This window comes from Dicentrarchus labrax, unplaced genomic scaffold (genome assembly GCF_905237075.1).
Source record: "Dicentrarchus labrax unplaced genomic scaffold, dlabrax2021, whole genome shotgun sequence".
NCBI lineage: Eukaryota > Metazoa > Chordata > Actinopteri > Moronidae > Dicentrarchus > Dicentrarchus labrax.
The window spans coordinates 11,854,790-11,881,182 of NW_026136707.1; the positions used below are offsets into that span (position 1 = coordinate 11,854,790).

At 38.8% G+C, this 26,393-nt stretch overlaps 3 protein-coding genes across 4 annotated transcripts; all 3 read left to right on the forward strand.

The window, feature by feature from the left end:
• The first annotated feature begins 478 nt into the window (after window positions 1-478).
• On the forward strand, window positions 479-8,629 carry il6r (interleukin 6 receptor). The gene is made up of 10 exons (XM_051405941.1): window positions 479-723; window positions 2,901-3,527; window positions 3,874-3,997; window positions 4,796-4,974; window positions 5,089-5,258; window positions 5,419-5,563; window positions 7,190-7,218; window positions 7,361-7,418; window positions 7,723-7,834; window positions 7,972-8,629. Exons 1-10 carry the CDS (start codon window positions 639-641, stop codon window positions 8,228-8,230), a joined length of 1,788 nt encoding a protein of 595 aa, XP_051261901.1. The 5' UTR covers window positions 479-638; the 3' UTR covers window positions 8,231-8,629.
• Window positions 8,630-9,465: 836 nt separating this feature from the next.
• Window positions 9,466-12,955, forward strand: LOC127366734 (RIIa domain-containing protein 1). The gene is made up of 5 exons (XM_051405961.1): window positions 9,466-9,683; window positions 9,811-9,887; window positions 10,667-10,713; window positions 11,645-11,734; window positions 12,005-12,955. Exons 1-4 carry the CDS (start codon window positions 9,600-9,602, stop codon window positions 11,713-11,715), a joined length of 279 nt encoding a protein of 92 aa, XP_051261921.1. The 5' UTR covers window positions 9,466-9,599; the 3' UTR covers window positions 11,716-11,734; window positions 12,005-12,955.
• A 71-nt stretch (window positions 12,956-13,026) lies between these two features.
• On the forward strand, window positions 13,027-26,384 carry otoa (otoancorin). 2 transcript variants are annotated; one of them, XM_051405926.1, is made up of 29 exons: window positions 13,027-13,180; window positions 13,996-14,086; window positions 14,196-14,248; window positions 15,075-15,096; window positions 15,421-15,469; window positions 15,713-15,845; window positions 15,965-16,027; window positions 16,133-16,326; window positions 16,411-16,544; window positions 18,572-18,690; window positions 18,791-18,930; window positions 19,318-19,426; window positions 19,562-19,777; window positions 19,852-20,022; window positions 20,243-20,383; window positions 20,534-20,583; window positions 20,695-20,809; window positions 20,888-21,006; window positions 21,107-21,248; window positions 21,652-21,845; window positions 21,938-22,028; window positions 22,213-22,348; window positions 22,487-22,725; window positions 23,341-23,490; window positions 23,573-23,715; window positions 24,167-24,303; window positions 24,429-24,526; window positions 25,193-25,346; window positions 25,867-26,384. In XM_051405926.1, the coding sequence occupies exons 2-29, from the start codon at window positions 14,029-14,031 to the stop codon at window positions 25,947-25,949; spliced, it is 3,453 nt and encodes a 1,150-aa protein (XP_051261886.1). In that variant the 5' UTR covers window positions 13,027-13,180; window positions 13,996-14,028; the 3' UTR covers window positions 25,950-26,384. The 2 variants fall into 2 exon arrangements, with proteins under 2 accessions (XP_051261886.1, XP_051261887.1); XM_051405927.1 differs by having other exon boundaries at window positions 21,107-21,242.
• The last annotated feature ends 9 nt before the right edge of the window (window positions 26,385-26,393 follow it).

Consider the following 26,393-nt stretch of genomic DNA (forward strand, 5'->3'; position numbering starts at 1 on the left):
GGAAATGACTATGCTGTGGTGAAGCGTGAAATGAGGCAAAGCGAAAAATAATATAATAAGTGAAGTTTAACCACAAAAAGTACTTTTTGTACCCTTTAGTGTAGTTTATTAGGCTGCACCATCACTTTCTAAAGGCTGAAGTGAGAATATGAACAGAGATTAGAAAGAAATATCTTGACTTCAAATCAAAAGGCAAATGTATTTTTCACTTTGAAATAAACTAAAAAATAAAATTCTCACAAGCTATATACATGATACACTTCTGTTAGTACAGTAGTGTGATAGGAGGTGTGATCAGGAAAATACAGTTACAGTGAGGGTGTTAAAAAAAGATCTTCCTGAGTATGACATATTTTAAAAATAAATATTATAATAGGCATATATTCCGCTTTCGCCGAGGTTTTATTTTGACACTGAGGAGGATTTCCTCTGTCTAACGGGCTGAACAAGGGGAAGAGAGCATGGATTTCACAATAACGGGTCTTACGGACAGCAGACCGCCTCAACCAGAGGAACTCCTGTCAGTCCCCCGTCCGCACTGACTGTCAGTTCGTGTGAAAGTTTGATGGAAGTCACTATCTCCGGCCAGATTGGAGTGATGGTGTGAGGGGTCGGTTAAGAGAGATTCATGCGCAAAAATGCGTATTTTTCTCCCTTTGCTGTGTGCTGTTCTGTGCGCCACACCGGTCCACGGCGTTTTCGACGGAGAATGCCTCAGAGAAGGTAAGATCCTAACGCATTAGTGCTGCCATGTAAGCGCGTTTAGGAGGACGAGTCCAAACAGGCAGCCGGAGATCAAATAAATCACAGCAAACTAACAAAACTCTATAGCAGCTTGTTTGTTAGAGCATAGTTCATGTTTGCTGAAAGTTGTTTTATTTCTGTTAAACTCAGAAACTTAAAGTATGATATTTCCACGGGTGGAGGACTTATTTAGATCGTTTACTTACTTTCTGTTACAAGAAGAAGTCACTGAAAACTTTAAGTGTTAGAAATAAACCTCAAAAACATGGTCCCTGTGACTGTTATAAACTTTTATATATAATATCATTAGATCATTATTAGGCTACTGCTGGATGAATGTAAAAGCAAGATTTTGCTGTTGTGATTGCTTGAGGTGCAGGCAGCTCATTTAACTAATGTGGCACCTTCACAGTGCTTGTTTTGTCCAACCGATAATAATGAGAAAATAGTCAAAACTATTAGAAGCAACTAGTTTAAATAATTTAAATAAAATTTCACAGGAAAAAAAATCACTTAAATAAATTAAATCACCGCTTCCATCGCTTCAGCTGCACTTGTACGGTCGATTTAATTTATAACAAAACATCATATTTTATAAGCTCTTCATATGTTTTGTGCAATAATCTTAATTTGTAAATTAAGGAAAGCTGTCAAATAACTGCAGTGAAGTAAAAAGTACAATAAATGGAGTAGAAGTATAAAGTGGTATGAAAATGTAGTATCTGAAGGCTTATTTGAAGGCTTATAAAGTTAAATTACATTTTGGTATAAGTTCAAATGATATGTTCATGGGGTTCAATGACATCATTCTTACTATGAAATATTTAGGTTAGGGGCCTCGCAATGGCCTCTGACCTCTACCTTGAAAACCCCCATCTCCCCTTATTACCTTACATATCTGTATTGAATCCAGATGTTTCTTTTTATCTTTGGAGTAAACAACAGGCCTATATAAACCTATTTTCGATGCAAAATAGACAGAGTTATTCATTTGGCTGGATGCTCTCCAAGCTCCGCGGTGCTTGTATTGATGCTGAACTTTTTGTAATAAACCTTTAAATACAATCAAGACGGTGTCAGCGGACTTCTCTTCAACACATCTTCACATCATCGCTACTTAATATACAACAAGAACAAATGAATCAAGTAACGTAATACCTCAAATTTCTACTTAAGTAAAGTACTTGAGTAAATGTATTTAGTTACAAAGTATCCAGATATTTTAATTAAAATGATATATAAAACATTGTTTTAAATCATCTGTCCTATCCTGCTTTATAAAAAACTGTAAACTGTACAGTTTATAGTTTTTTTTAATAGTTAAGTGCAGCCAGGACCCTGGATTGTTTTTCTAAATCCAGGGTCTGGCTTCATTTTTTTCACCAATCCGCATCTACTATAAATGTGTGTTTGACCTTGCATGTGTTTGTTGTACTAAAACTGAAGCTTTGAGACAACTACATTGAGTTTGACGTCAAAAAATTATGCTCATTATTTATCCAAATAATTTATGAAAAGGGTCGGGCAAAATCATATTTAAAAGATAAGTAAATTATTATTTTTTTAATTATGAAACCTCAAACCAGTCCACATACAGTAGATGTGCTGTTTCTCCTCCCTCAGCTGCAGAGCCTCTATCTTTCATATCAGATTTCTAGGGAGAATAAGATGCAGAACTGGGAAAGTAGGAGAAAGGGTGAGGATGTGTGTTTGTAAGGGCAATGAACTTCTGACATCAAGTAAGTCAAGTTCTAATAGAGCTGTAAACAAAAATATGGCTCATATATCTCAGGTCATGATTCAGCTTTGAATGCAATCAGAAAATCTGAATATTTAGGGAATGTCAGAAATGTAAATACGTGAGTGAGAGACAACGGGGGGGGGGGGATTATGACAGGAAAAGAAACAGGAAAAACAAGAGATATATTAAAAGAGGAAGTTGAAAGGAGTTGGTAATTTTAGTTAAGCAATGTTGCATCCTATCTGTGCTGCGTCCAGTGGACCGTAACCAATACTCAAGACAAAACTTGTAATTTTGTACAAAATACAAAATAATTCTTGAATGTGCACACACACAACTCAAGACAGCCAGTCCACACATTGGTTTATATTAATTCTTTCTATTATATTAATTATGTTTTTGTTTTTCTGTGCAGACCCTCCCCCTGGTGTGTTGGTTTTATCCCCAGGCAGTAAGTTGGTTCTGACCTGCGGCGGTCGGGTGATGGTGGATGGAGTAAAGGTCAGAAACAGCTCAAACACCAACAGAAGAGGCACTTCTACAGGTGCAACTCCAACCACTGTGAAAATTACAACCAACACTGGAGTCCCGATGAAAAGTGACAAACATACTGTGGAGACCGCTGTAAGTGAGGGATACCTCAACCCGACTGAGGCAGCAGAAAACAGAAGCCTCGGACATACGGATACAGGATACACAGCTTCTCCCACCACTCACATGATCCAGTTGACCAGTGCGCGCACACTGTTAGAGGCTGAAGGGATGGGTGGCGAGGGCGATTATGAGGAAGAGGAAGAGGAGGACGAGGAGGAGGAGGGGGAGGAAGGGAGCAGGGTAACAAGGGGCATAAAATCAGGGCCTCAGTGGAAGTGGAAGTGGAATAGAAGGATGGTGGGAAAAGGAGACAGAGACTGGGGAGAAATCTCATTTGAGAGGAAGGGGGCGACACTGTCTCTGTCCTCAGTAAGACTGACAGACTCTGGGATGTACACGTGTTATTACAGAGACAGAGAGAGGTTCTCCATAAAGGTAACCGTCGCAGGTGAGTCACAACGGCAATGAAGCTGTAATGGATGATTGATGAGAGTTACTATAAGTGATGTGTCAGTTTTATTTGATCCATGGGATGTCCTAATATATTTTAATTGGGTAAACAAACCAAAAAGTTTAACATTAGTTGTGGTTTTCTGTGTGAAATATGATGTAAGACATTGCAAAGTACATAATGCCACATGTTATGTAAAAACTGTTTATGCATCAGTGTGAGGATGTGTGTTGTGTGTGATGTAGGAAGGCCTTAACACACACGCACACACATATGACAATGACTGACTGAATGAACAGATAATGAATGTACAGTATCACTGCATGTTTTATATACCTGTTAGATCCTCCAGAGAATCCCAGCCTGTCCTGCTTCAAAAAGTCACCCACCAGTAAGATTCGCTGTCTGTGGACGCCTGAGAAGCCCGTCACTATAAGGCCCAACTGTTACCTCTTCCTCAGTAAAAGGTAAGCACACACACTAACACTATAACTCTCCAGTTAATACTTTATACATTGTGAACGATGGTAAATAATACTTTATAACACTTTATACAAAATAACATATATAGTTATATTATAAAGGTGAGGTCATCCAAAACACGCTAGCTTTCCATTCTATGTGTGCGCTGAGATGTAATGTTTGTACCCAGCCCTGGCACTGCAAATAGGGAACAGAAGTGACTCAGACTGATGTTAAGAAGCTGCTCACGTGTAAAGTGTCTTCAAATACACACGCAAGTGGTGTTAAGTTAGTTACAATCTGCATGGCCTTTGACTAATATTGGAACTATGCATGCTAACCATCCATCCAGTATAACTAAAAAACTGTTAACATCACAAACTATGATTTATATGCTGTTTCTTTTCCCTGTATCAGCTAACCTGTCAATCGCATTAGGTGTGTTTGCAAGTCTCAGGACTATTGTAATTATTTTCTTTGACATCTTACCAAAGAATATCCCTCCTATACCATGCCAGAAATGTAAAGCTAGAGCGTTTTTTCTTTTCTTTTTTGTTGTTGTTGAATGTTTTAGACTTAAAATAGGATGGTTAAACAGAAGCAAATGTGTGCTCGCTGCTGATCTTCTGCAGTTAATACATTTGAAATAGTTAAATGAAAGTGCTGAGAGCAGTTAAAGTTTAAATTAAGTTGAAGTATCAGTTTAAGTATTAGTTGAAATAACAGTAAACTTGATATCTCACTGATCTTTGTGAGAGTGACGCCGTTCTTTCTCTTTCCTTCTTTGTCTTTCTGTCTCTCAGTCCATCACAGGTATTCCATCGCTTGCCGTGCTCTTACTCAACTCAGGCCTCCCGCTGTTGGTGTGCTCTGGAGCACGACGAGGACGAGCGGAGAACCTTTTACACTGTCTACCTGTGTGTTAAGAGCATCGCAGGGAACGCCACCAGCTCCTTGCTGCACTTCACACCTCTGAACGTTTGTAAGTGGGCGCGACGAGACGGGTGTGTGCGAAACACAAGTGTGTTGGGCTCATGTAAAGGTAATTAATTCCCTCTGAAGCTGCACTAACTATAGTCCCTTCCTGCTCCCTCAGTAAAGCCCGAACCTCCTTCACGTGTGTCAGTACGGCAGATGGAGGGACAGCCGACGAGGATGGCGGTCACCTGGGGTATTCCGAACTCCTGGAAATCTCATTATCACTATTATAAACTAATCTATGAGATCAAATACCAACCTCTCAAGTCCTCATTTCACTACGAGCAGGTGTGTGCTGGCAAACAAGCTGTTCCATGTTTTTGCACGTGTGTGTGTGCAATTACTTTTCACAGTTAAGTAGTTCAGTGTTGGCTTGTATTCCCTGAAACAATAAAACACTCAGGTGTGATGTGTTTATCTGGTTGTCTATCTGCATGTGTCTATGTAGTTACAGGAGATTGAGGACGAGCACTCCTACGCCATCAATGATGCAATGCCTGGTGTTGAGTACCTGATACAGCTCAGAGCTAAGGATCAGTATGATGGTCTGTGGAGTGACTGGAGTGAACCTGTCTATGCCAGCAGTTGGATTGGTAAATACACATGCACACATGTATACATATACAAAAAAAAAAGTACCATTTTAAAATTAGATTTAGCTGACATTGTGATTTGTCACTAGAAACTTTTAATAGATATTTCTTCCCACTCAGAAAAAGCACTTTAAGATTTTAGAGACCTGGAAGTGATGTAAATTAAGTGGACGGGTAAATCATTTAACTTTATCACCTCGGTAATACATGATCCACCCTGGGCACAGACAAAAGTAGTCATGACAACTAGAAGAGGCAGGACTCCTGTTTCCTTCCTGTACGATTGGATTTTTCTGAGAGCTGTGTATGTAAACATCCTCCCATACAGACATGTTTTTATTCATTACAGTTGTGTTTTCCTTTGTCTCTGAGTACATTTTCTCATTGTGAACAGCATGCATGCAGCTTTCTGAGTTCTGGATACATTGTCACAGAGTTTTAAAGAAAATATTTAGGAAATTGCTTTTGAATGCATCCTCATATCCGGATGTTCTTAAATATTGAAATATACTCCGTTTAAAATGAAAGTGACACATGCTGTTGTCAATTTTGATATGAAAGTGAAACCATGTAAATGTTTTATCTAGATAGTTTTGCTGACATATTCCTCTAACTTGACTTTTCAGTACTTAAGTACATATTCAAGTGACTTGTACTTTACTTGAGTATGTCCATATGTGTAAGTTTATACTATAGCTTTAGCTACTAGTTACTTACTCAGATTACACTTTTTCATAGCCTTCCTCTCCAATGAAAACCCTGTATCTTCAAATATGATTTTGCATTTAAATGTTTCTGATAAACTGAAGGATTAGCTGTAATGCAAAGCTGAAAACAGCGCTGTTGTCCTCAGCTCATGAGAAGTTGACTTTTTAGATATACATGGTTCTCAAAGGACAGTGACACTACAAACATCTCATGATCTTATAGAATATGATGCATTGCCATAGATTAAACTACCCAACAGTATATAAAGTAGTGCAACCTTAAACCTTAAACAACTACAGCACCAAAAAGCAACATATACTTTAATGCAACAGTAACATTAATCCAAAAATACTCAAGTATCATGTCTCCCAAGATATGTATAACAGTTCCTTCTACATTCAAGACATTTATTGATTCACTGATGTCAACAGAATATCTCGATCTCTATTCTTTCTTTTAAAATGTTAGTTGTTTTCAAATTAAATCTGATTCTTCTGTAAAAATAATGACATTATGTAGGGATCATAACATTTGATATACTGGTTTAATAAGAAACAGGAGTCACATTTTATCTTTTTCTTTTTTCTAAAAGAAATACACAATTCTAGATCAGTTGTTTTTAACCTTTTTAAAAGTGTACTTCTGACCCCTCGTTACTGTTTGTACAAGTGTTCTTGTTGTGACCAATTCAACCAAAGAGGGATGTTATTTATTTCTCTCTTTTAGAGGCCCTGAGGAAGTTAAACTAATATCCAATAATTAACTAGAAAAAAGGCCTGTCCTGCTGATGGTCACATTTGTGTTTGCAACCCCTTGTGAAGTTCCCAACCCCCAGATGGGAAACACTGGTCTAGATAATGCAACAGTATGTTTTCACCTTTAATAACATGTCACCTGTCTGCATGTCTCTGTCCTCAGCTCCAACGACAGCTGAAACTACGACAATGGTAAGAGTCTCAATGTATTGATCGTTTATGAGAAGATCATTAATCATTAATTAATTAACCTTTGTCAGGTCCCCTAATGACACTGTGTGTTCATTGTTGTCCCATCTCCAGCATCTCACACTGTCTCTCCTCTATCTTTCAGTTTTTAATCTCTGCAAGCGACAAAGTGGAAGGCTCTGGAGATGACAATGTCCCTACTGGTAAGATACCTCAGCAGACAGTAAAATATTTTGGTTAATGAGGTATGTGTGTGGGAGAGAGAGAAAACGAGACGGGGTGCAAAAGAACAAGAGAGAGACGGGGAACTCTTAAAGGTTGTTAATGCTGAAAATCCCCTTTGCCCCACTGGGTTATAACAGGAAGCCATGTCATCATAATAACTGAGGCTCAACAACGAAACAAGCCACAGGAAACATGGCTCAACACACCTATCTCTCCCATACACACCCAAACATATACTTGCATGGATGTTATTCAGCTATTTCTAACCTCTCTTTACTTCAGGTCTTGAGCTAGTAGAAACCGTGGAGGAGGTGCCGCATTATGTCCTGTGGATATCTGGTTCCTTTGCTCTCTTGTCATGTCTCGTCATGTTGGCTGTCTACATATTATTCAGGTAGTGAGAAGTGCACTTGGTTATGGTAACATGAACTACAAACATGTTGTAAACATGGATACGTTTACTTAAATAATAGTCGTTTTTAAAAAAAAAAAAAATGATTGCAGTCAACTTCTCTTTTTGTTTTATTTCAGACACAGGGGCAGATTTATGTCTAAACTCCGCAGTCTGAGTGTCATCGGCCAGTGTGGTGGCTCGCCTGAGTCTCCGCCCTCTGCCCCAACACCTCCAGAAGGGCAGGCTCTGATGACCTTTGGCCCTCCGCGTTACAAAGAACCCTCGCCGAGTGAAGTGGATGAAGGGGGAGAAGAAAATGAAGAGGAACAGTGTGTGAATGAGAGGACTGAAGCCATGCACTTCAACAACACAAGTTACTTCTTCCTCCCGAAGTAGTGATGACCAGGCAGAAAGGGGAATAAAACTATCCACAGCATTTTAACTACTTTAGGTTGTTGGATTGTTGTTTTTCACATGTTCAGAGCCAGAAAAAATGATAATGGGCTTGTTATGGAGCTTCTGCTAGAAACAAACTCAGAAACTGCTAATACAGTCTCTCTTTCTAACTTTATAACTCTATCACATGCCTAAAATACCTCTAAAAGACTTTGCTGTTGTTGTATTTGTCCTAAAAGCCACCTTTAGCTACTCTCGCCTATAAATCTAAAGTGTGTCGATAAACTGTAGACTAGATGTAGGCCTAGTGTTAGGCCTGAGTCTAGCGTACCACCTCTTGTTTTGTTTGTATATAATTTTGTAAAGGTTGATCAAATATATCACTCACATGCCCTCTCAGTTTCCACTTATTCTTTACAAGGGTTGAATACGAAATGGCAAAAGTTGCCGCCAAGTCATTAGTCATTCATCTATTTTCCTGCCTTTCAGATTGGCTCAGCTGGGTTAATAGTCCTGTTTAAGGTTGTGTGTTGCTCCAACAGAAGATTGAGGAATCCCCGAAAGTGTTTCTGTGATAAAAATCTAGATTATGAACTGTACATAGCTTTATTTCTTTAGGAATATTCACTACTAAACCATAATATCATATTATTACGTGATCTTGAGCCTCTGTCTCTGTCTGAGATAAAATATAGTTTAAGAGTTACTTACTCAGTTTTGTGCTTTTATGGTACATATTTAAGAAACTAATTTAATAAAAGCAATTTACCATTCAGCAAATAAGGCCATAGGATTCTACACTGGAAAAAGCTTGCAATGTGTACACAACTGTTGCTAATTTGTTTGCCTTGGGCCACTCAGCCATCATGAAATGCTTAAAAACAAAAATATAAAGGATTTCTTGAAAGAATTTTCAATGACAATATAGCTGAATACAAGCAGTTTCCCAGCCACCCAGTATCCAGAAGGCAAATAGGATTTGTGTGTTCAAAGGTGAAATGTGATGTTTGTGGTAAACAGAAAAAACTGCACTACAGTCACCATGGTGCTACTATACTGCAACATACATACTATAATACTGCTGCTTTTCAGTTTCAAACAATTCCCCTTTAAAATGTGAATTCGTTTCATTTACAAAACAACAACAAAATAACTACAAATGTTGTGGACCTGTTGTTGTCTTGTCCCGTGCTGCCACCTCGCGGACGCAGCCGTTGCTTGCCGGAGGTCGTTTCCATAGCAACAGTTGCTAGACAGCAGAAGCTGTGTCAGTAACAGGTGACCATTTTGTGCCTAATATCTAACGTTTACCAACTTTACCAACTGTACGGCATCTACCGAAAAATAATAAGACGAACATTTTAGAGAAATGATGGCTGGAAAAGGCGGTGTGGCGAAACTGGACGTCGGTGTGTTAAGCGCCGAGCAGCAGGAGAAACTGCGACAATTCAAGGTAACGAGAAAGCTAAAAAAAGACCCCAAAAAGCTAACGTTAGCTAACAGTAGCTAATCACAAACTGCCTCTTTATTTGTTTACTGTTTATTAGCGAGTCTGAAATGCATTTTCTTTTGATCCTTAGATCAACACGAGAATCGACAACGAGAAGTATTTGAGGTCGCATCCAGAAGTGGAGGTATTGATAGGCGACTTTCTCAGGTTAGTTAAGTTAACGTTAGCTCTCTCTCTCTAAATAAGCTAAATCCCAGAGAAATGAACGTACACGGTCACCCTGGCAGACATCTGTGGATGGATCTGATGCCGTTTTCCTCCTAATATTAGTTCTTGTACTACTTTTTAATTGTGGGTATGATAAAAGAAGCCAGCAAACAGTGTAAACATTACAGGCAAACCTAAAGAGAATTGCGATAGTAACGTCTGACTGTATTCAGACTATAAGTGTTTTTTGTAATTGATATTACAATATGTTAAAAGTAAATATCGACCTCAAAACAAGGCCAAAACAAATGAATCGAAGCTTAATCAAATAAGGGTAATGAAGGGGAAAGCAAATATGTTTTCAAAGAAGCTGAGTTTGGCAGGCAAATATCTTCAGGCAAACTACTCCAGGGTGAACATGTAACTTAACACTGCCACAATAAAATAAACTGGCTGGTGGTCATATAAGTCTGTCTTATTTTTATTTGTTTTGTGTTTTTTTAAGGATGGTAAAAGGTCTGAATTTGCCTGTTCTTGTGAGTAATCATCTATTTTACCATATAAACATATTACCTAAACATCCAACTACTTTATATGTTGGGTGGAGCCAACCATCCTTAAAACACACAATGTTATTTACAAGAATATGGTAATAAAAGCAGATAACGTCTATTCACTCACAATAAAATGTAAAGCCTCCCTGATAAGTTATCCTATAGCTGCACAGTTACTATTTATCAGTGAAGTTATCATTTACATTGCTTGTCCTCCTCTTACAGAGATGTGCTTCTTAAGAGGCCCGCTGACATCCGTGAGTTTGCTGCAGGTGAGTTACACACACCGACTGTGTGTGGTCAGTTGTTTATACTGATGTTTTGTATGTCACACATTTGGTTATGATGTAGTTTTATTGTGTTGGGTCAATAGTACCGTAAAATGTAATTGTAATTTGTTTCTATATATGGTAAGTTAAAAAAAAAAAGTCAAATATACTATTATATTTTTATATTTTATAGGACACAGCTGATTATATTTTATGTTTTTCTTATAGTCAAAAAAATAAAATACATAAAAAGACCAAAACCAACAATAAAAAGTATTTTCTGTGTAGCCAAAGTTTGATACAGCTTATCTCTCTGTGCCTTAGGCCTAATTTATTGTCCAAAAACTCAACAACAGTCAGCAACACATCAAAGAGCCACACTGGTTCACAACTAAAAGTGCATTAAAAATAGCTGAAAACTGTTTCAAGCAAAGGCACAGATCGAGTGCCACTGACAGGGTAGGAACGTCAGTAAATGTGTGCGATGACTAATACGTCAACAACAAGACTCCAGGAAGAGTAGTTCAATCAGGAGAGATAAGTGAATGAAGTAAAGATAATTGGAAGTCCAGACACCGGTGGTGCTGGTTGATGGCTCCGCTGAGGCTGATAGGATGATGAAATAATGAAGCTGAAAAATCTGCTAGACTAGGCTGGGATGGGCAGGTGGTGGAGTGCGCATAATAGCAGCATGAATGGACAGCAGTAAGATGATACCGGTGTGACGCTGTGCTATTGGATAGAGGTGACCAGCAAGGAAATTGTGCGTGAGAGGAGTGAATGCAGGATGGAAAGAGAAATAATTACAGGTCTATATGCAAAACAACAACAACAACAACTTCCTGACTGAACTTTTGGTTCATTTGTTGTCAACACGCACAAGCATAACCTTACTCACTAACCGGGTTCAATGTGTTTTTGTTATTTTTTTCAGATCACTTCACCAACCCAGACCTTAATGCAGTTATTGGCTCCAAAATGGAAGGAAACAGTGACATGGAGTGAAACAGACCCAGCAGTCATGGTGCTTCTCTTTTGTGTCCTTTCTCTGTACAGAGCAATATGTATGGATTCTATTTTAGTAACAATAAAGGCACGGATATGTTCGTGTCAGTCCACAAATTGTTAGGTTGATAGTGTTATTGTCAGATTGCTATCGTGCAAATTCCGGAAGCCAGCTAATAGGGGAAATGGTAACAGCCATTCTTAATGAGTGTGATTAAAGGTTAATGAGAAGAGGATGTCCTGTGGGTATTATGCATACAGTAACCTGTGCTGTTTGTCACATCACCAGCATGATTTTGAAGGGATAAACTCAACGCTGGAATTGGTGTTTACTCCTTGCAACTACACTTTGCACCTGAACTGTGTGGGCCCAGTTGTTGAGTGGACATACTGTAGTCTGCACTGATCTGGATATGGACTCAACTACATGGACAAATTAAGATATAAAATTGACTTCACTTATTTACTTTATGAAGCAGCTTCATGGTCCAGTGTCATCTCTTCTGTCCTTGGTGTCATTTTGTTATCTGTTTTGGTGCCATTGTGAAATTGGATTCACATTTGTGTGGCAAATAAAAATGATGTATTGGAAGAACCGCACTTAATAATAAAACTGAAGTTTTCAGACACACATTTAAAGAAGTGTAAATGTCATGAATGAGGACCATACATCTTGTGGAATAGGTTTACTGACTTTAAAAGTGGGGTTTCCACATTGAAGTCTTTACTGCTTACATTGGATTTAGCACAAGAACTGCACATTAACCTTCATTGTTACCACTCTGTATTCAAGAGCTGCAGTTTTCTGTTTGCCGTCTATCTCCGAGCATGAATAGAGCTTTTAACTGTGTGGTTATCCACCCTTGTTTGTCGTGGCTAAGTAATTCCATTTGGATAATGCAGCTCTGTTTTGGTTGCGGTTCGTTGGTTATATCAGCCCCGTCTCTCCAGCTGTCATTTGAAACGAGGTATGATTTGAGGAATAATCATAGCTAACTACTCATCCAATCAAGAATCCAAACTCCCTTATGATCTGTTGTTACTCAGCATTGTGTCTCAAGCGTTTCATTTCCAAGTCTGCATCTTATTAATGAAAATTTGAATAAAAGATATAGTTTTATGTATGATGAGAATCCTTTAACCGTTTTTATAGGATTTTCCCTCCGTTGTCTGACAATGTTTATTTCATGGTTGACATCAGAATGCATCAATTAAAATAAACATCTTTCGAGATCCGCAACCCCTGTCTCTCTCTTTCTCTCTCACTCACACACATACACACGAACAGTGCTGTTTAATACCATGCACCTGCTCTGCCTCAGTTGAGGACAGGTAACCGCCCAGTCAACTCACATCAGATGTGAGAGACAGGCAGAGGAACAACACGCTCATCCTCACGTTGTCTACATCCTGTTTTTAAAATTGTGTCGTTTCTAGAATCTTCCAGCGAGCAGACGCAGATTCTGTGAGTAATAACTAATTTGTACAAATGGAAAAGTTGTTTGTTTTCGTTTTCAGTCTTTGTGATGTGTTAACATTTACAGGTATGAAATTATGTTGAAACAGTAACGCTGAAATGTGTGGGTACAATACATATATGTTTTTGTATGTTTTAATGATTATATATTATTTTTTTTAAGTCTTTAATTCATTATGTAACCACCAAATAAATAATTAGGCATATAAATATTGTCTGAATGTACAAGAGACTATATTGTCTATAGTAGTACTATAAGGTCTTGGGACAATGTGTTATTAAAGAGGTATCTATTATTCTATTGTTCCTAGTTTTGCTCACCCTTTTTAAATAATCGTGCATATTTGAATAAGAAACCAAATGAATGGAAAGTAAACAAATTGTATAAAGGCAAAATACCAACATGCAAATGTTTGAGGAAACTCCAATACGTGAAAACCAATGAGGAATGCAAAGAAGCTTGAGCAGAGGTAGAGAAGCTATCAAAATGTTCCACAGTACATGATGTACATTACCAAACCTGTTTTTCACAGCGTGCTATCCTCCAAAGTCCATGTGGCCTCCCATAGGATGAGTAACAAAGATGGTAACTATAGGGAAGTATGCTCACAATTCCTCAGAGGAGGAAGTATGTCAGAAAACTGGAGGTGGCTCTCATGGAGACAGGTTCCATAACAACTAGAGATCTAATAATAAAATCCTCACACCCTACCAAAATAATGGAAAAGAGTGCAAATCTATGTAAAAATCACCCGTAGTATTTGTTGATATGAATGTTTGAATTATGTCATTGTGTTGAACAGACAGGTTCAACATAACTGGCAGGTCTTTTCACCATGGCTCCAAAAGGAGGAACCTGTTTCCTTCTACTGACTCTGGCCTGTACAGCCTTGGGTAAGCAGCATGACATGCATCGTCTTCTCTCATAACCAGCAAAATGCATGAATGTTGTTTCTGTCTACATAAATGTCTTTTTAATAATTATTTGTTACAACCTTTTCAGCCATGAGCTCTACTGTGATGCCTTCAGACTTCAAAGACATGGCAAAAAAAATGGTATGTAATTTCCTGAATACTTCATCTTCATCTGGAAGTAGTATGCAAAACAACTGTTTTTTATTAGACACATTTTCAAGTCCAACACAGTTTAGGTTTTATTTGTTTTCTCTTTGGTCCAATAATAATAATTGCCATCATCACACTGACATTGTGATAGATTTTCTCTTCCTGAAGTCATTCAAATGTTATGCAGGACTACAGTATAAGGGTCCATTTAATCATGGGAATCAAATTTTACCCATTAGTAGTAATTGCCCTGGAATTTTTTGGGGGTCAGTTAGGGTAAATTTATTGTATTTCTTATTTGAAAAACAACATTAAGGAAAGCAAAGTGGCTCTACCGATTGTTGGTTCTTACACTGTGTTTGTATAGTATCTTTTGAGATTCAAGATTCAAGATTCAAGAGGTTTATTGTCATGTGCACAATAAGAAACATAGTGGTTTATACATACAATTAAAATCTTACTTTGCTCGACTCCCTTTACACAACACACAAATAGAAGAATAGAATAAAGTTTAAAAATATACAATTTGAATATAAAATATAACTAAAATATAACATAAAACCTAAAGTGCAAAACAGTGTAAGTGCAATTAATTTAAATGCAGTGTCATTGTTTGAACATTGTTTTAGACTTCTACCATAGATTTAGCATTTTGTATTGTGTTTGTATACTGTATTTACCGGACATAGGAAACCATATAAGTAATTAAGTGATTTTCACGTTTATTTTGAATGCATGTTTTTTAACCACATACAAAGATTTTAAACAATTCAATATCCTACCCTTATCTGATGATGATATCTATATTTTTTATCAGATGAGGAAGTGCCAGGATGAGGGTGAGGAAATTCTCAATTCACATTTTGTGTGTGTGTGAGTGAGAGAAGAAGAAGAAGAGTGTTTGCATGCATCTGAACTCAACATTTTCTATTACAACCTTAGACAGAACTAATTGGCTCTGCAGTACAGTGATTGTAAGTAATCGCAGTCTTCAGTGTATGAATGTGACAGAATGTGTTTCTGCATTATTATTAGTGCCCTACGTAACAAAAGTTACAGCTAATACATGGTAAATACTCAGACCAGTCCTGATGGTATTTTTTTTTTTTACTGTGTATATAAATATTAACTGTATATAAATATAGATCATTGTTATGTTACAGGATATCCAGTGCCAAAGATGGCGGTGCTGAAAACTGTCTTCAATAACAGGTTTATTATATATTATATATTATTATATTTATATCAGCTTCTTAAAGAAACAAAATAAATTAGCATATTTTCCTGTGAATTTTCAAATTATTGCAGGTGGTTCATTCAATCTACCAGTTCATATTTATAAAGTAAAAATGGACTGTGTTGAATTTCACTGGACAATTAAAGGATTCAATTGATCAAATAAACACATCATCTAATGTTTAAAACCATTTCTACTCACTCTTATTACTCTCTCAGTGACATGCCTATGGAGAACAGAAACACTGGCCAAACCAACACCCTCCTATCTACCTTCGAGAGCATCCTGGATTCAGTCTCTCTCGTCAAAGGCTCACTTAGCCGTCCCCCCTTGGATGACTCAGATAAAATGGTGTGAACATACACAGTCATGCATTTAAACCACATTTGATTTCTTTACATAAAGATGATATGAATAATTATTGGTTATTAATTAGTTCAGTTTTATTTGCACCTGTCATCTCTTTTTAGACAAACATGATGAAGAACTGCAGCTATCTTGCAACCATGATCAAGATGATGAGGAACTCCTCTGTCAGTATTCCCCACTAATGCCAAGAAGAAAAGAAAACATAATCCATTAATAAATGCCCCTCTCTGGCAGTCTAATAATACCTGTCCTCTCTCTAATTTCCTCAGGACACATCTGCGTGTTACATGCAAGCATTTATGGCCCCTCTGTCCTGGATGACTTTGACCACACAGAGTGAAAAAAACATGGAGTCAGATGACTATGACACACTGCTGTGGGCTGCAAAACCTGCACTGCAGGATATGCTTCCTTCAAGAATGAAACTTCCAGTCCAAGCCGAGCCCCAAAATGTGAAAAAGATGTGAGTGGGCTTTTATGCAGTTACTTCCTCCACTATCTCTCAGCAACTTTTGTTAAATTTCTAATAATTGGTGGTTGGTTCCAGGATGAAGATGCTGCAGGAGATGTATGATCCTATGTCTGAAGACCAAAACACTCAGGTGGTAAAATGGGCAAAACAGCAGATCACCCAGAACTACTTCAACTGTACAATGACGCCATTACCTGACTCAAGATTAAGTAAGGAATTAGTTAAGCATATCAACTCAGAAACCACTTTCTACAATATAATGTAGTCACAGAGTCCATTAGATAGTCCAATATATTCACCCTGAACTATTTATGGGAAAATAAGATACTTTAAGTTCATAATCTAATACTTAAAAGGAAAGAAATGTAAGAAAGAGGGCAGAGAAGCTAGAAATGTTAGTGAGCATTAGGTGGAAGAAGTAGAAGTGACTAAACAAAGGGAAGCACTTGAGAGATGAAGAGGCTGTAGAGAATAAGCAGATTTAAAGCAGTAGAAAAAATGTGAATGAAGGATTAAAATAAAATAGAAAGAGAGGAGAACTAGGAGGAAGAGTAGGAGATAGACTACTTTCTCCAAGGCACAAATTCAAAAGATGCACTGCAGAATTATTTCCTGGGTGTAGATGTATATATATATACACAATGTATATAAATAACTGTATATATTGGTTCATTTTATTTCATATGTTATTCTATAAATGTTATTATCCTTATCTATATGTGTAACATGAGGGAACTGCAAACATTAATTTTGTTTCACAACCTTGTGTTGTATCATGATGAATACATTTTCTGGATTCCTTGAAAAAGAAGCATCTCGTACAAATCGCTTCTCAAATAATGCTGAGGAAATGGAGCAGCTGATTGAGAAGGATACTGACAAACACTGGGCAAATGTGGCTGACACCAACAACGAACAAAAGTTGCAAAACAGTAATTGGAAACAGGAGAAAACTGCAGAAAAGATGGAGAAAAGTCACAATATGTAAGGTGACTGTGGAAATGAGAGACCTGAAAAAGGAAATGTTAGATATTAGAAGACATTTTGCTAGATCATATACACTAAATGACATCAGCCGTAGATTAAATACTCAGAGACGAACCAGCCGGATTCAGGAAAGGCAGAGGGTGCACAGACCAGATCTTCACTCTGTGGAACGTCATTGAACAGTGTAGCAAATGGCAACGACAACTGTAAATAAACTTCATCGACTTCCATAAGGTCCACTGTGATAGCCATGGGAAAATCCTCAGAATTTATGGCATTTTCAGCTTTTCCTGCACTGGGGCAAACAAAACCAGCTTTGCAGTAGGAGTAGGCAGTGTGGAGTCATGTATGCGGATGTGTAATGTCAACACTATTATTCAACCTCATCATGGACTGGGTCATGCAGAGAACAGAACAACAGAAGATCAGGCGAGAGAAATTTGATGGACTCCCTATTCCATCCTTGAAGACCTTGACTTTGCAGATAAGTCACATACACATCACCACTTACAGGAAACAGTGAGACTCCAGTCCTTTGGGCAACAAGTTGGACTGGTGAACAAATCTGGAAATCTCACCAATACAGCTGGAATGCTGCCAAACAGGACACCCATGAATAATATACCTTCCTATGAAAAATTAGGAATATATTCTGGCCAAACACCATCTCCAACAACAACCTTCTCAAAATTACTCAGCAAGATAAGATACAACAGACAACAGCAGTTCCCAAAATGGCATTATTGAACCCCAGAGGGTAAATGAAAGAGAGGGAGCCCCAAAATAACATGGCGCTGGACCACTGAGAGAGAGCTACAACAATACCAACAAAGCTGGAGAAGGAGGCCACTGACAGACAGAAATGGACGGACTATCTCACTGTCCTTTGTGCCAGCCAGCATAATGGGAATGACTGACTGACTGATATATGTAAATCAGACAAAACATTTCAAGAAACAAACAATAAAACAGGCTGGAAACAATGTGGGAGAAGACAAAGTACAATGGGGGATTGTGAGTGTCACAGAAAAACTGCCCTTGTTATGTGTGTTTGTGGCACAGATATTTGTTGTTTGTGTGATTAGATAGGACCCTAATCCAGGACATCAGGCAAATCAAAAAGTCAAGTGCCACAGACTTCACAGCGAACACTCAACTCGTTCCCTAATGCACTGCCTCTTTTCTGTTGTCACTTTTGTTATTATATGGTGTTTGAATGTGACTATTAACAGCCTTGTTTATTCTCTAGAGCTGATGGAGACGTGCAAATCTACAGTGAAATGGCTGAGCACGGAGGCGTTGACCATGTTGGGACCATACCTCTCCCGTTTAGCACCAAACGATGTAGATTCTTCTCCCAAAGAAAAGGTGAGGCGGGTCTACACAGAAGCATAATAAGCCAATGAAACTTGAAATAGCAAATGACATGATTCTTATTTGTGTTTGATTTCTTCACTTTCTCCTGTAGCTTTGTGAATTTTTCCGTTTGGCCCAGTTCAAATCCGCCTTAAAAATGACCACCGCCATGAACCCAAGCCTGGCCAAGAAGTTTCTCCAAAAATTTCAAGAGTGCTTCAGTGCGAAGGAGTTTGCACAACATTTGGACAAGTGTGTACTCATGCATGGATGTGTGTACATTAGTGCGTAAAAACTCTGGATTAGAACAATTCTGGCAAAATACCCTTATATAACTCATTTTCAACATAAATGTAGGGTTTTTAGATTTCCACATCAAATAATTTCCTGACTAAACAGAAGAGGACAAATGAACATACACTTATTGTATCAAACGTTTCCATACACTGTACCCTGAATACTCTGTGTGAGCAGTTTAAGGTTTTAACACATAAGAGTGCATTGTACAGACACTCATCATAAGAGAAAAATACAATTATATAACAATTATGTACAAATGAATGTGCCTGACATTATAGAGAGCTGATTTAATTTCAAGGTTGGAATAATCACTACATGTTTGCCTTTGAACCTCCTCAGGCTCGGCCCACTGGCCTGTTATTATTACACAGTGCCAGACCTGTCTCCTGAACTCAGCAAGCAACTCCTCTCTGAACTCGACAACTGCAACAACCCCAGAATCGAACAGGTATCGCTCACTCGTTCATAGTTTCGTTCAAACTTTCACCCATGTCTTCCCTCAACCAGGAAAGAAGTAATGAATTTCATGAATATCAGTAATCTCTCGATTACTCTTTGTCTTTTTTCCTCCTCCTGATTCAAGCTGAAGAATCGCCTTGTCAAGTCTGTGATTTCAAAGTCCAACACTGCTAAAGCACTACTTGAACTGGGCAGCAGTGTTACCTTGTTGTCACCCAAACAACTGTCCGAAGTCTCTGGCAACGATCTCAAAGAGATTCTGAAAAATCTGGGACCGGCTGTCCAATGGACACGGGGCCAGCTGCGCGCCCTGGTCAAGAAACAGCTGGGCAATATAAAGGTGAGCTTGCACGGCCGCTGGAAGTTTGTCCCTCACACACTCATCCACTCACTCTATATTCTGCTTTCCCTTAGTGTAAAAATGTGTCGGGTGAGGAGCTGAAGGCCCTTCAGACAATTGCAGGAGGTTTGCCAAGGTGTTTGCTGAAGAAGGTGAAAGCCCGGGAGATCCTGAATGACACAGAGGCCCTGAGGAACATCTCCAGGTCGATGAGGAAGGGGCAGCTGAAGGCCATGCTGCAGGGGGTGAGTAGGGAGAGAGAAGCAGGAAATAGAGGCTAATTCTATAGTTTAAGACCAGCTATGACTTTTATTTTATGATTTATGTAAAAATCCAGAGAGAACAACATCCATGCGTTATCTATCCATTCTCCATGGATCTCAAATCTCAAATAAAAAGTAATTTGTGTTGCACTATCATTTATATACACTATGCACATAATTTTAACTAAATGTTTCCCTGTAGCTCCGTGAGGGTGTGGATCCCTCAGAACTTGTGCAGAAGTTGGATGGCGCTTTGCTTCACTGTGTTTCTCTGAGCAACCTAGCCAAAGCAAACATCACCTCTTTGGACCAAGTGGAGAATAAAATGTGGAGTCTGCCACAGGTAATGTCCCTGAATATCCCCTAGCTATTATCACATTTGATTATGTTTTTACATTTTTAACGTATACTGAATCATCACTATTACTGTTTTTTTCGTGCATTCACATCAGAATCTTTCATAAATGTATCAAAAAATGGTGTGATGTTTCAGGCAGCCTACCTGGCAAAAAAGATGGACGATCTAAAGCAGCTTAAATATAGGTGAGATATACAGCAGGGAAATAACAGAAAGCCCATTCATAACAATACAATTAAAAAAGCCTTGCAATAAACATGTCTGCCATTGCTTTACATGTTTTACATTTAAAACAGAGGGTCAGTCCTTCAGGGCATAACCTGTAAGATGATTGACAAAATAGCAGACGGTGATGTGCAACAGATCGCTCAGGCCATAGCAGGGAGTTCACAGTGGCTCTCCAAAGTGCAGGTATGTATTTACTCTCACAGACACAAAAATAAAACATGTATTTGAGTATACTAGCTGATAACAAATATATGTTTTCAGGCAGGATGTGCTGCCCGAAAGCTTTTTTCGACTTTGGAGAACCAGAGAGCTGACTTTTTCAAAACCATCACTTTGATGGAGATGGATAACATTCCCACATTCTTACTACTTCAACTGCCGTAAACAAACTTTCTCTGTCTCACTTAATCATGTATTTTTAAAAATCTGTAATAAGAAGTAACAGCCCTCTATCTTTGTATCTCATTTACACCATCCCAGGCCTTTGAAGGTGAAGGATTTGCCTGACTCTGTGTGTCCCGTCTTCCTCAACAAGATGGAAGAGGCCAACCTGACCTCATTGCCTCATCGTGCCCCATCTCGCCTCGCTCTTGCCCAGAGAGCTCTGCTTTGCCTGGTCAGTGTACGTATAAGGATACATACGGGTGACAAATTACAGGAAAAGCCAACATAAATTGTCTCAGTAAGGTGTCGCTACTTGGTCTCTGGAAGTCCCTGGAACGCTACCAAAAAATATTCCCTCATTTGGTGTTTTGATGAACGTGGTGGAGAGTGCTGTCTAAGACACTGGTCCAAAATCTTCCATAGAAGTTCAACTGGGTTTGGATCTGTTTACCGTGAATGCAATATAATACACTCATCAAACCGTTCAGTGAGCCCTGTTTGGAAGTGTCATATGTTCCTCTATGTATCTATTTTTCTTTAAACTGTCAGCTGCCTGTATCTACTGTTCCACATCTAGTACAATCACATTTTGAGTCTACTGTGTGCAACAACAGCCTAAGATATTTGCTGTGGATTTGCAGGGGAATGACTTATCCGGACTGACAACTGAGGATGTGTCCAGGCTTGGGCCGCTCTTGTGTGAGCTTCAGCCTTCCCAACTGCGCCTCATGGCCCCCAATGTCCTCAACTCCAGCCTCCAAGCCATGGCTTCCTGCCAGCACATTCCTCAACACCACAGGGCAGATCTAATTCAGCTGGTCAACCAGACTTTTGGGTAGGACAGTCTCCCCATGGATGCTTGGGTTACTGCAGAGAAAGAAAGAGAAGAGTCTGATTTTTTCTGCATTTTGTTTTTATTTTACGCAGGGATGCATCTGATTGGTCAGCAGAGACTATGGAAGAACTGGGTCCGCTCCTCCTTTTGGATGATAATTCCACATCTGCTCTTCCCAAAAAGGTGTGTATCTTCACATGTCCTGGACAGTGATGGTCCTCATGATGTCCTATTTTTCACATTTTCATCAAAAATGATCAATCACTCAAGACTGAGTTCAGCACTGTACTCTTCTGGTTACTATGATTCATGCATCTATTTCTCATGATTTGTTTTTGTTTATTTTCCCTCTCTGTGTCTCTGTCAGCCTTGGATGAAAGACGTTCTCTATTTCCTGAAGTCACGCCTGACCCAGACTTCTGATGCACTGGAAAAGAAAATCTTTGATCTCACCACCACCGTCACCACCACCACATCAAATACAGTGCGTAAAAAGAGAACAGGTGAGGAAGACACATCTTGGGTGTGCTATACATTTTCTTCTCTTGGTTAGTGATACTGCACAAAACATTTGGTGATGTTGATTCTACTGTACTTTTTTTTTTCTCACTTGCTATGTGTCTCTCTCCTTTCTCTATCAGCCAGCAGTATCAGTGATCATGTTGGCAATGGCAACAGTAGCAGTAACAGTGGGACTGACAGTGCTAAGGTACCTTCTGTGGAGCTGATTGAAGAACTGGGAATGGACAACATCTACTGGACAGCTGCACAGCTGGATCAGATGTCAACCGAGACCTTCCTCGCTACTGTAGAAACACTTGGGAAAATCCCTGACTACAGCGCAGACCAACTGGCCGTCCTCAGTAAAAAAGCAACTGAGGTACAGTGGAGGCCCTGATCCTGGTTCTGTTCATTCGGGGAGCAGAGGACTCCTCTGGCGCAGTGATGAAGGCAGAAAGTTCCTGGTTTATGTTATTTAGGGACTGATTGGGATGGCGCCTGAATCTTATAGTTCACACAGGCTTTTTTTATTAAACTTTCAATTGACTCTGCCCCTCATAATATCTCAAAAATACTATAAGTGATAAATTGGTATAACTTGTTTAATCACAAAAACTAAAATAAAAATAATGTACTCCTTAAAACCTATGTGTAAATGTAACAATAGTTTTCACAATATACTCCAAATTTCACAGCAGAAACTTTGGCAAACATGGAGATGTGTGTCCCAAACATTCCAGCCTCTCTATTTATGAACCAAGAGCTACTATCTGAATAGTTATTACCAATGTAAGTAACTTAATTAAGCTGGAACAGGAGGAAGCTCTGAAATAAAATATACAACTGGTGGGACTCTCTCCTCTGCACAACCAAATAAGACCACCCTAACTGCAGCAAAAACAAAAACAAAATTCAATTTTCTGACTCCTTCCCCCCCAAATCTTTGTACAGTCCATAATTAAAAACAGTATTGTGTTTGTGTGTGTTTCTGCAGGCCTTTGGCCCAGTGTCAGCAATGAATGAGACTGCGGTGACACAGATGGGCTGTATAAATCAGGGCTTCTCCGACGCAGACCTGGAGAAGCTCCCCTTCTCACTGGACACTCTGGAGGAAATTGACCACTGTGGTTGGAGTGAGTCACAGGTAAAGTTATAAGAACAGCTATTCATATTCTATTATACTGACTATCATGACGTTCGCTAATCAAGTTGACCTGTCTGAATAGATGGAGCCGGTGTGGAAGGCTGTTGCTAAATACAACAACCTGACAGCGGAGCAGCTGGGAGCAACAGAGATGGTCTCACTGAGCCAGTTCATCTGCGGTCTAAACTCCAGAGAGATCGGACAACTCAACATGGACGCCTTCAAGTTTGTGCTCCATACGGAACTCACTGATTCTGCTTATGTCACCACTTTCTGTTCGTTGTATTCAAATGAAACAAATAAAATGGGGGTGTAGCCTCACAAAACCAATACTACTAGTAATTTTAGATTGTTCAAGAGAGGGAGAGAAAAAACATTATGCCAAATACTTATTCTAGTTTCAACATACAGCAGTGCAGGCATTTAAAAAAAAGTTAAATTCTATCTTGGTCTCATGCAGTGAAAGGTGTTCACCCACCTCAACTACCAAAACAAGAATTTTGATGACTATCCCCCCTTTTATCTCTGCGCTCAATATATTATTTTTATGGCAATACTAATCGATCCTTAAACAAATCTGATTCAGCACAATCAAATATTTGGACTATGTTATAAGCTGCGGAGTGAGAAGATGTCACAACTACATAACGTGTGTGTGTGTTGGTGTGTTTCACAGGGACGCTGTGGGCTCAATGGATGGTGTTCAGTGCTCCTTCAATGTTACACGACAGTTGACAAATCTCGCTGTGTCCGCATTTGGAGATCCCAGCACCTGGACTGAAGCACAAGTGGCTGACCTGGGAAACATCATTGGTTAGATAATCACCTCTACTCTGTTTTCTCTAAAGGAAACCAAATGCCATTGTAGTATTCTTCAAAAGTGCCATAGCTCTGCAGCTTCTTACAAAACACATACCATCTATTTCTGTCTCCCTCAGCTGGGTTGGATGCAACTGAACTGGCTGCATTAGATGCGTCTGTCTTCTCATTTATCAGCAAGTCGTGCATCCCACTTATACCATCAACAAACTTTGCTGTAAGTGACTTCCTCTCTAACATTTGTTCTTTCTTTCTTTTAGCTGGGAGCCACATCCAGTAGTGGAAAGTAACTAAATACATTTACTCAAGTACTGAGGTATTTGTACTTAAATTGAGTATTTCCATTTTATGCTACTTTATACTCAACTACATTTCAATGGGAAATTTTTACTAGTACGGCACATTTATCTGACAGCTATGGCTGTTTAATATTCATTTTCGTACAAAATGCAAGAGCCATTTCTGTCAATGTTTTCTGTTACTGTTTCATTTTTGGTAAACCTTCCACCACGTGGGGGAATAGTGCCGCTGTCAATAAGTAAGAGGGTTACCTGATACAGGTATTGATTAAGATGTTGATGGTGAGGAGAAGCACAGTTTTTGACCGTGCGGTAATAGTTGAGAATGAATAATGAATAATAATTTACATGTACATCTATAGTATACATACATACATACATGAACAGTAGCACTATGAAAGGAGCTATTTGGCACAGTGATTACTTTTACTTTTGTTTGAGCGCATTTTGCCGATAATACTTGGGTACTTTCCCTCAAGTAAGATTTTAAATGAAAAACTTTTACTTGTAACTGAGTGCTTATACATCGAAATGATCTGAAAACATATTTCACCTCCCTGTGCCACTTACTGTTTTCCCTCCAGGCTCTCTCTGCTGCTCAGCTGCAGGCTCTTGGACCTGACAACATTGCCATGGTAACCAGTGAACAGCTAGGTGCCCTGGGTTCTGATCAACTGGCTGCTCTTGAAAGTACCTTGACCGGAGCTCGTGAGCAAACACAAAACTCTGGCCAGTCAGGTAAGAAGATACATGTTCAGTGCAGTAAATGCACATATTTTTAGTGTGTTTAGATACTGCCAGTGCATTTTATAATTACTTCAATATGTCAAAAGCTTTTGTTAACATGTTTGTTCTTCTTTACGACATGTGTAACCAGTAAAGTTTTATCCTGCTGTGAAAACTAGGCAAAAAATCTAGTTTTATCCACAACAATAAATATACACAAGTAAACAAAGTTAACGTGGACATGAGAGGTGGAGTTGATAAGTGAAATGAGAATATATTGAGCTTAATCATATATATTTAACCAAAAGGCTTGAATTTTTGTATTACTCATAAAGATATGTATAAACATGTCAGCGTTGCCCTGGGAGTTCCAGCAAAAAACACAAATACAGATATCTCCAATGTAAAATAACCAAAACTATTCTAGCTCACAGTGTGTCTTTGGGACCTCATCACTCGTAAGAAAATAGGCTTTCAATGGGCTCTCAGTGGAGAAATTGTTGCATTCAGTCTTCATGTCACTTTCATTTAGGAGCTCCATCACTGACTGTCGAGGGGATGTCGGCTTACATGAAGCCTCTTCTGTTTCTCCTCACGGGGTTCCTGCTGCTGTGAGAACAGAGCCACCACATCCTACTGCAAGACTGGCAGGAGCCTAAGCTAACCACACACACACACACACAGAAGTTATCATTATAGTGCACTTTTGACGACATGTTATTCTTATGTTATTTGTGATGAAGACATGTTTCTCGTAGATTGATTATCTGAGCTAATTTGTGTGTGAGCGTAGGAGTGTGGCTGTAACAACTACATAACATAATCTAATGACCTGGTAAGATGTGTAAGGATTCTTTATTATTATTTTAAAGTTAAGTTTACTTTTAAATATTCTGTCTCTATATATTTGTAAGAAAGTATATTTTAATAGAATGAAGGGGAATCTGTAATGTGTGTCCTCCATATGGGATGTCTTTATTTGGATATTTGTACTGACAAAATGGAAAATTACAAATGACTTAACTCAATAAAGAATATTAATATACTGAGTACGGTGAC

Excerpts from the sequence above, each read along its gene's own strand:
- il6r (XM_051405941.1), top strand. The coding sequence starts at position 639 with ATGCGTATTTTTCTCCCTTTGCTGTGTGCTGTTCTGTGCGCCACACCG. Across the intron at positions 5,259-5,418 it reads CCTCATTTCACTACGAGCAG|TTACAGGAGATTGAGGACGA; the intron begins GTGTGTGCTGGC and ends GTGTCTATGTAG. Across the intron at positions 7,419-7,722 it reads AGATGACAATGTCCCTACTG|GTCTTGAGCTAGTAGAAACC; the intron begins GTAAGATACCTC and ends TCTTTACTTCAG.
- LOC127366734 (XM_051405961.1), top strand. The coding sequence starts at position 9,600 with ATGATGGCTGGAAAAGGCGGTGTGGCGAAACTGGACGTCGGTGTGTTA. Across the intron at positions 9,684-9,810 it reads AGAAACTGCGACAATTCAAG|ATCAACACGAGAATCGACAA; the intron begins GTAACGAGAAAG and ends TTTGATCCTTAG. Across the intron at positions 10,714-11,644 it reads CATCCGTGAGTTTGCTGCAG|ATCACTTCACCAACCCAGAC; the intron begins GTGAGTTACACA and ends TATTTTTTTCAG.
- otoa (XM_051405926.1), top strand. The coding sequence starts at position 14,029 with ATGGCTCCAAAAGGAGGAACCTGTTTCCTTCTACTGACTCTGGCCTGT. Across the intron at positions 14,087-14,195 it reads TCTGGCCTGTACAGCCTTGG|CCATGAGCTCTACTGTGATG; the intron begins GTAAGCAGCATG and ends CAACCTTTTCAG. Across the intron at positions 20,384-20,533 it reads AAATGTGGAGTCTGCCACAG|GCAGCCTACCTGGCAAAAAA; the intron begins GTAATGTCCCTG and ends GTGATGTTTCAG.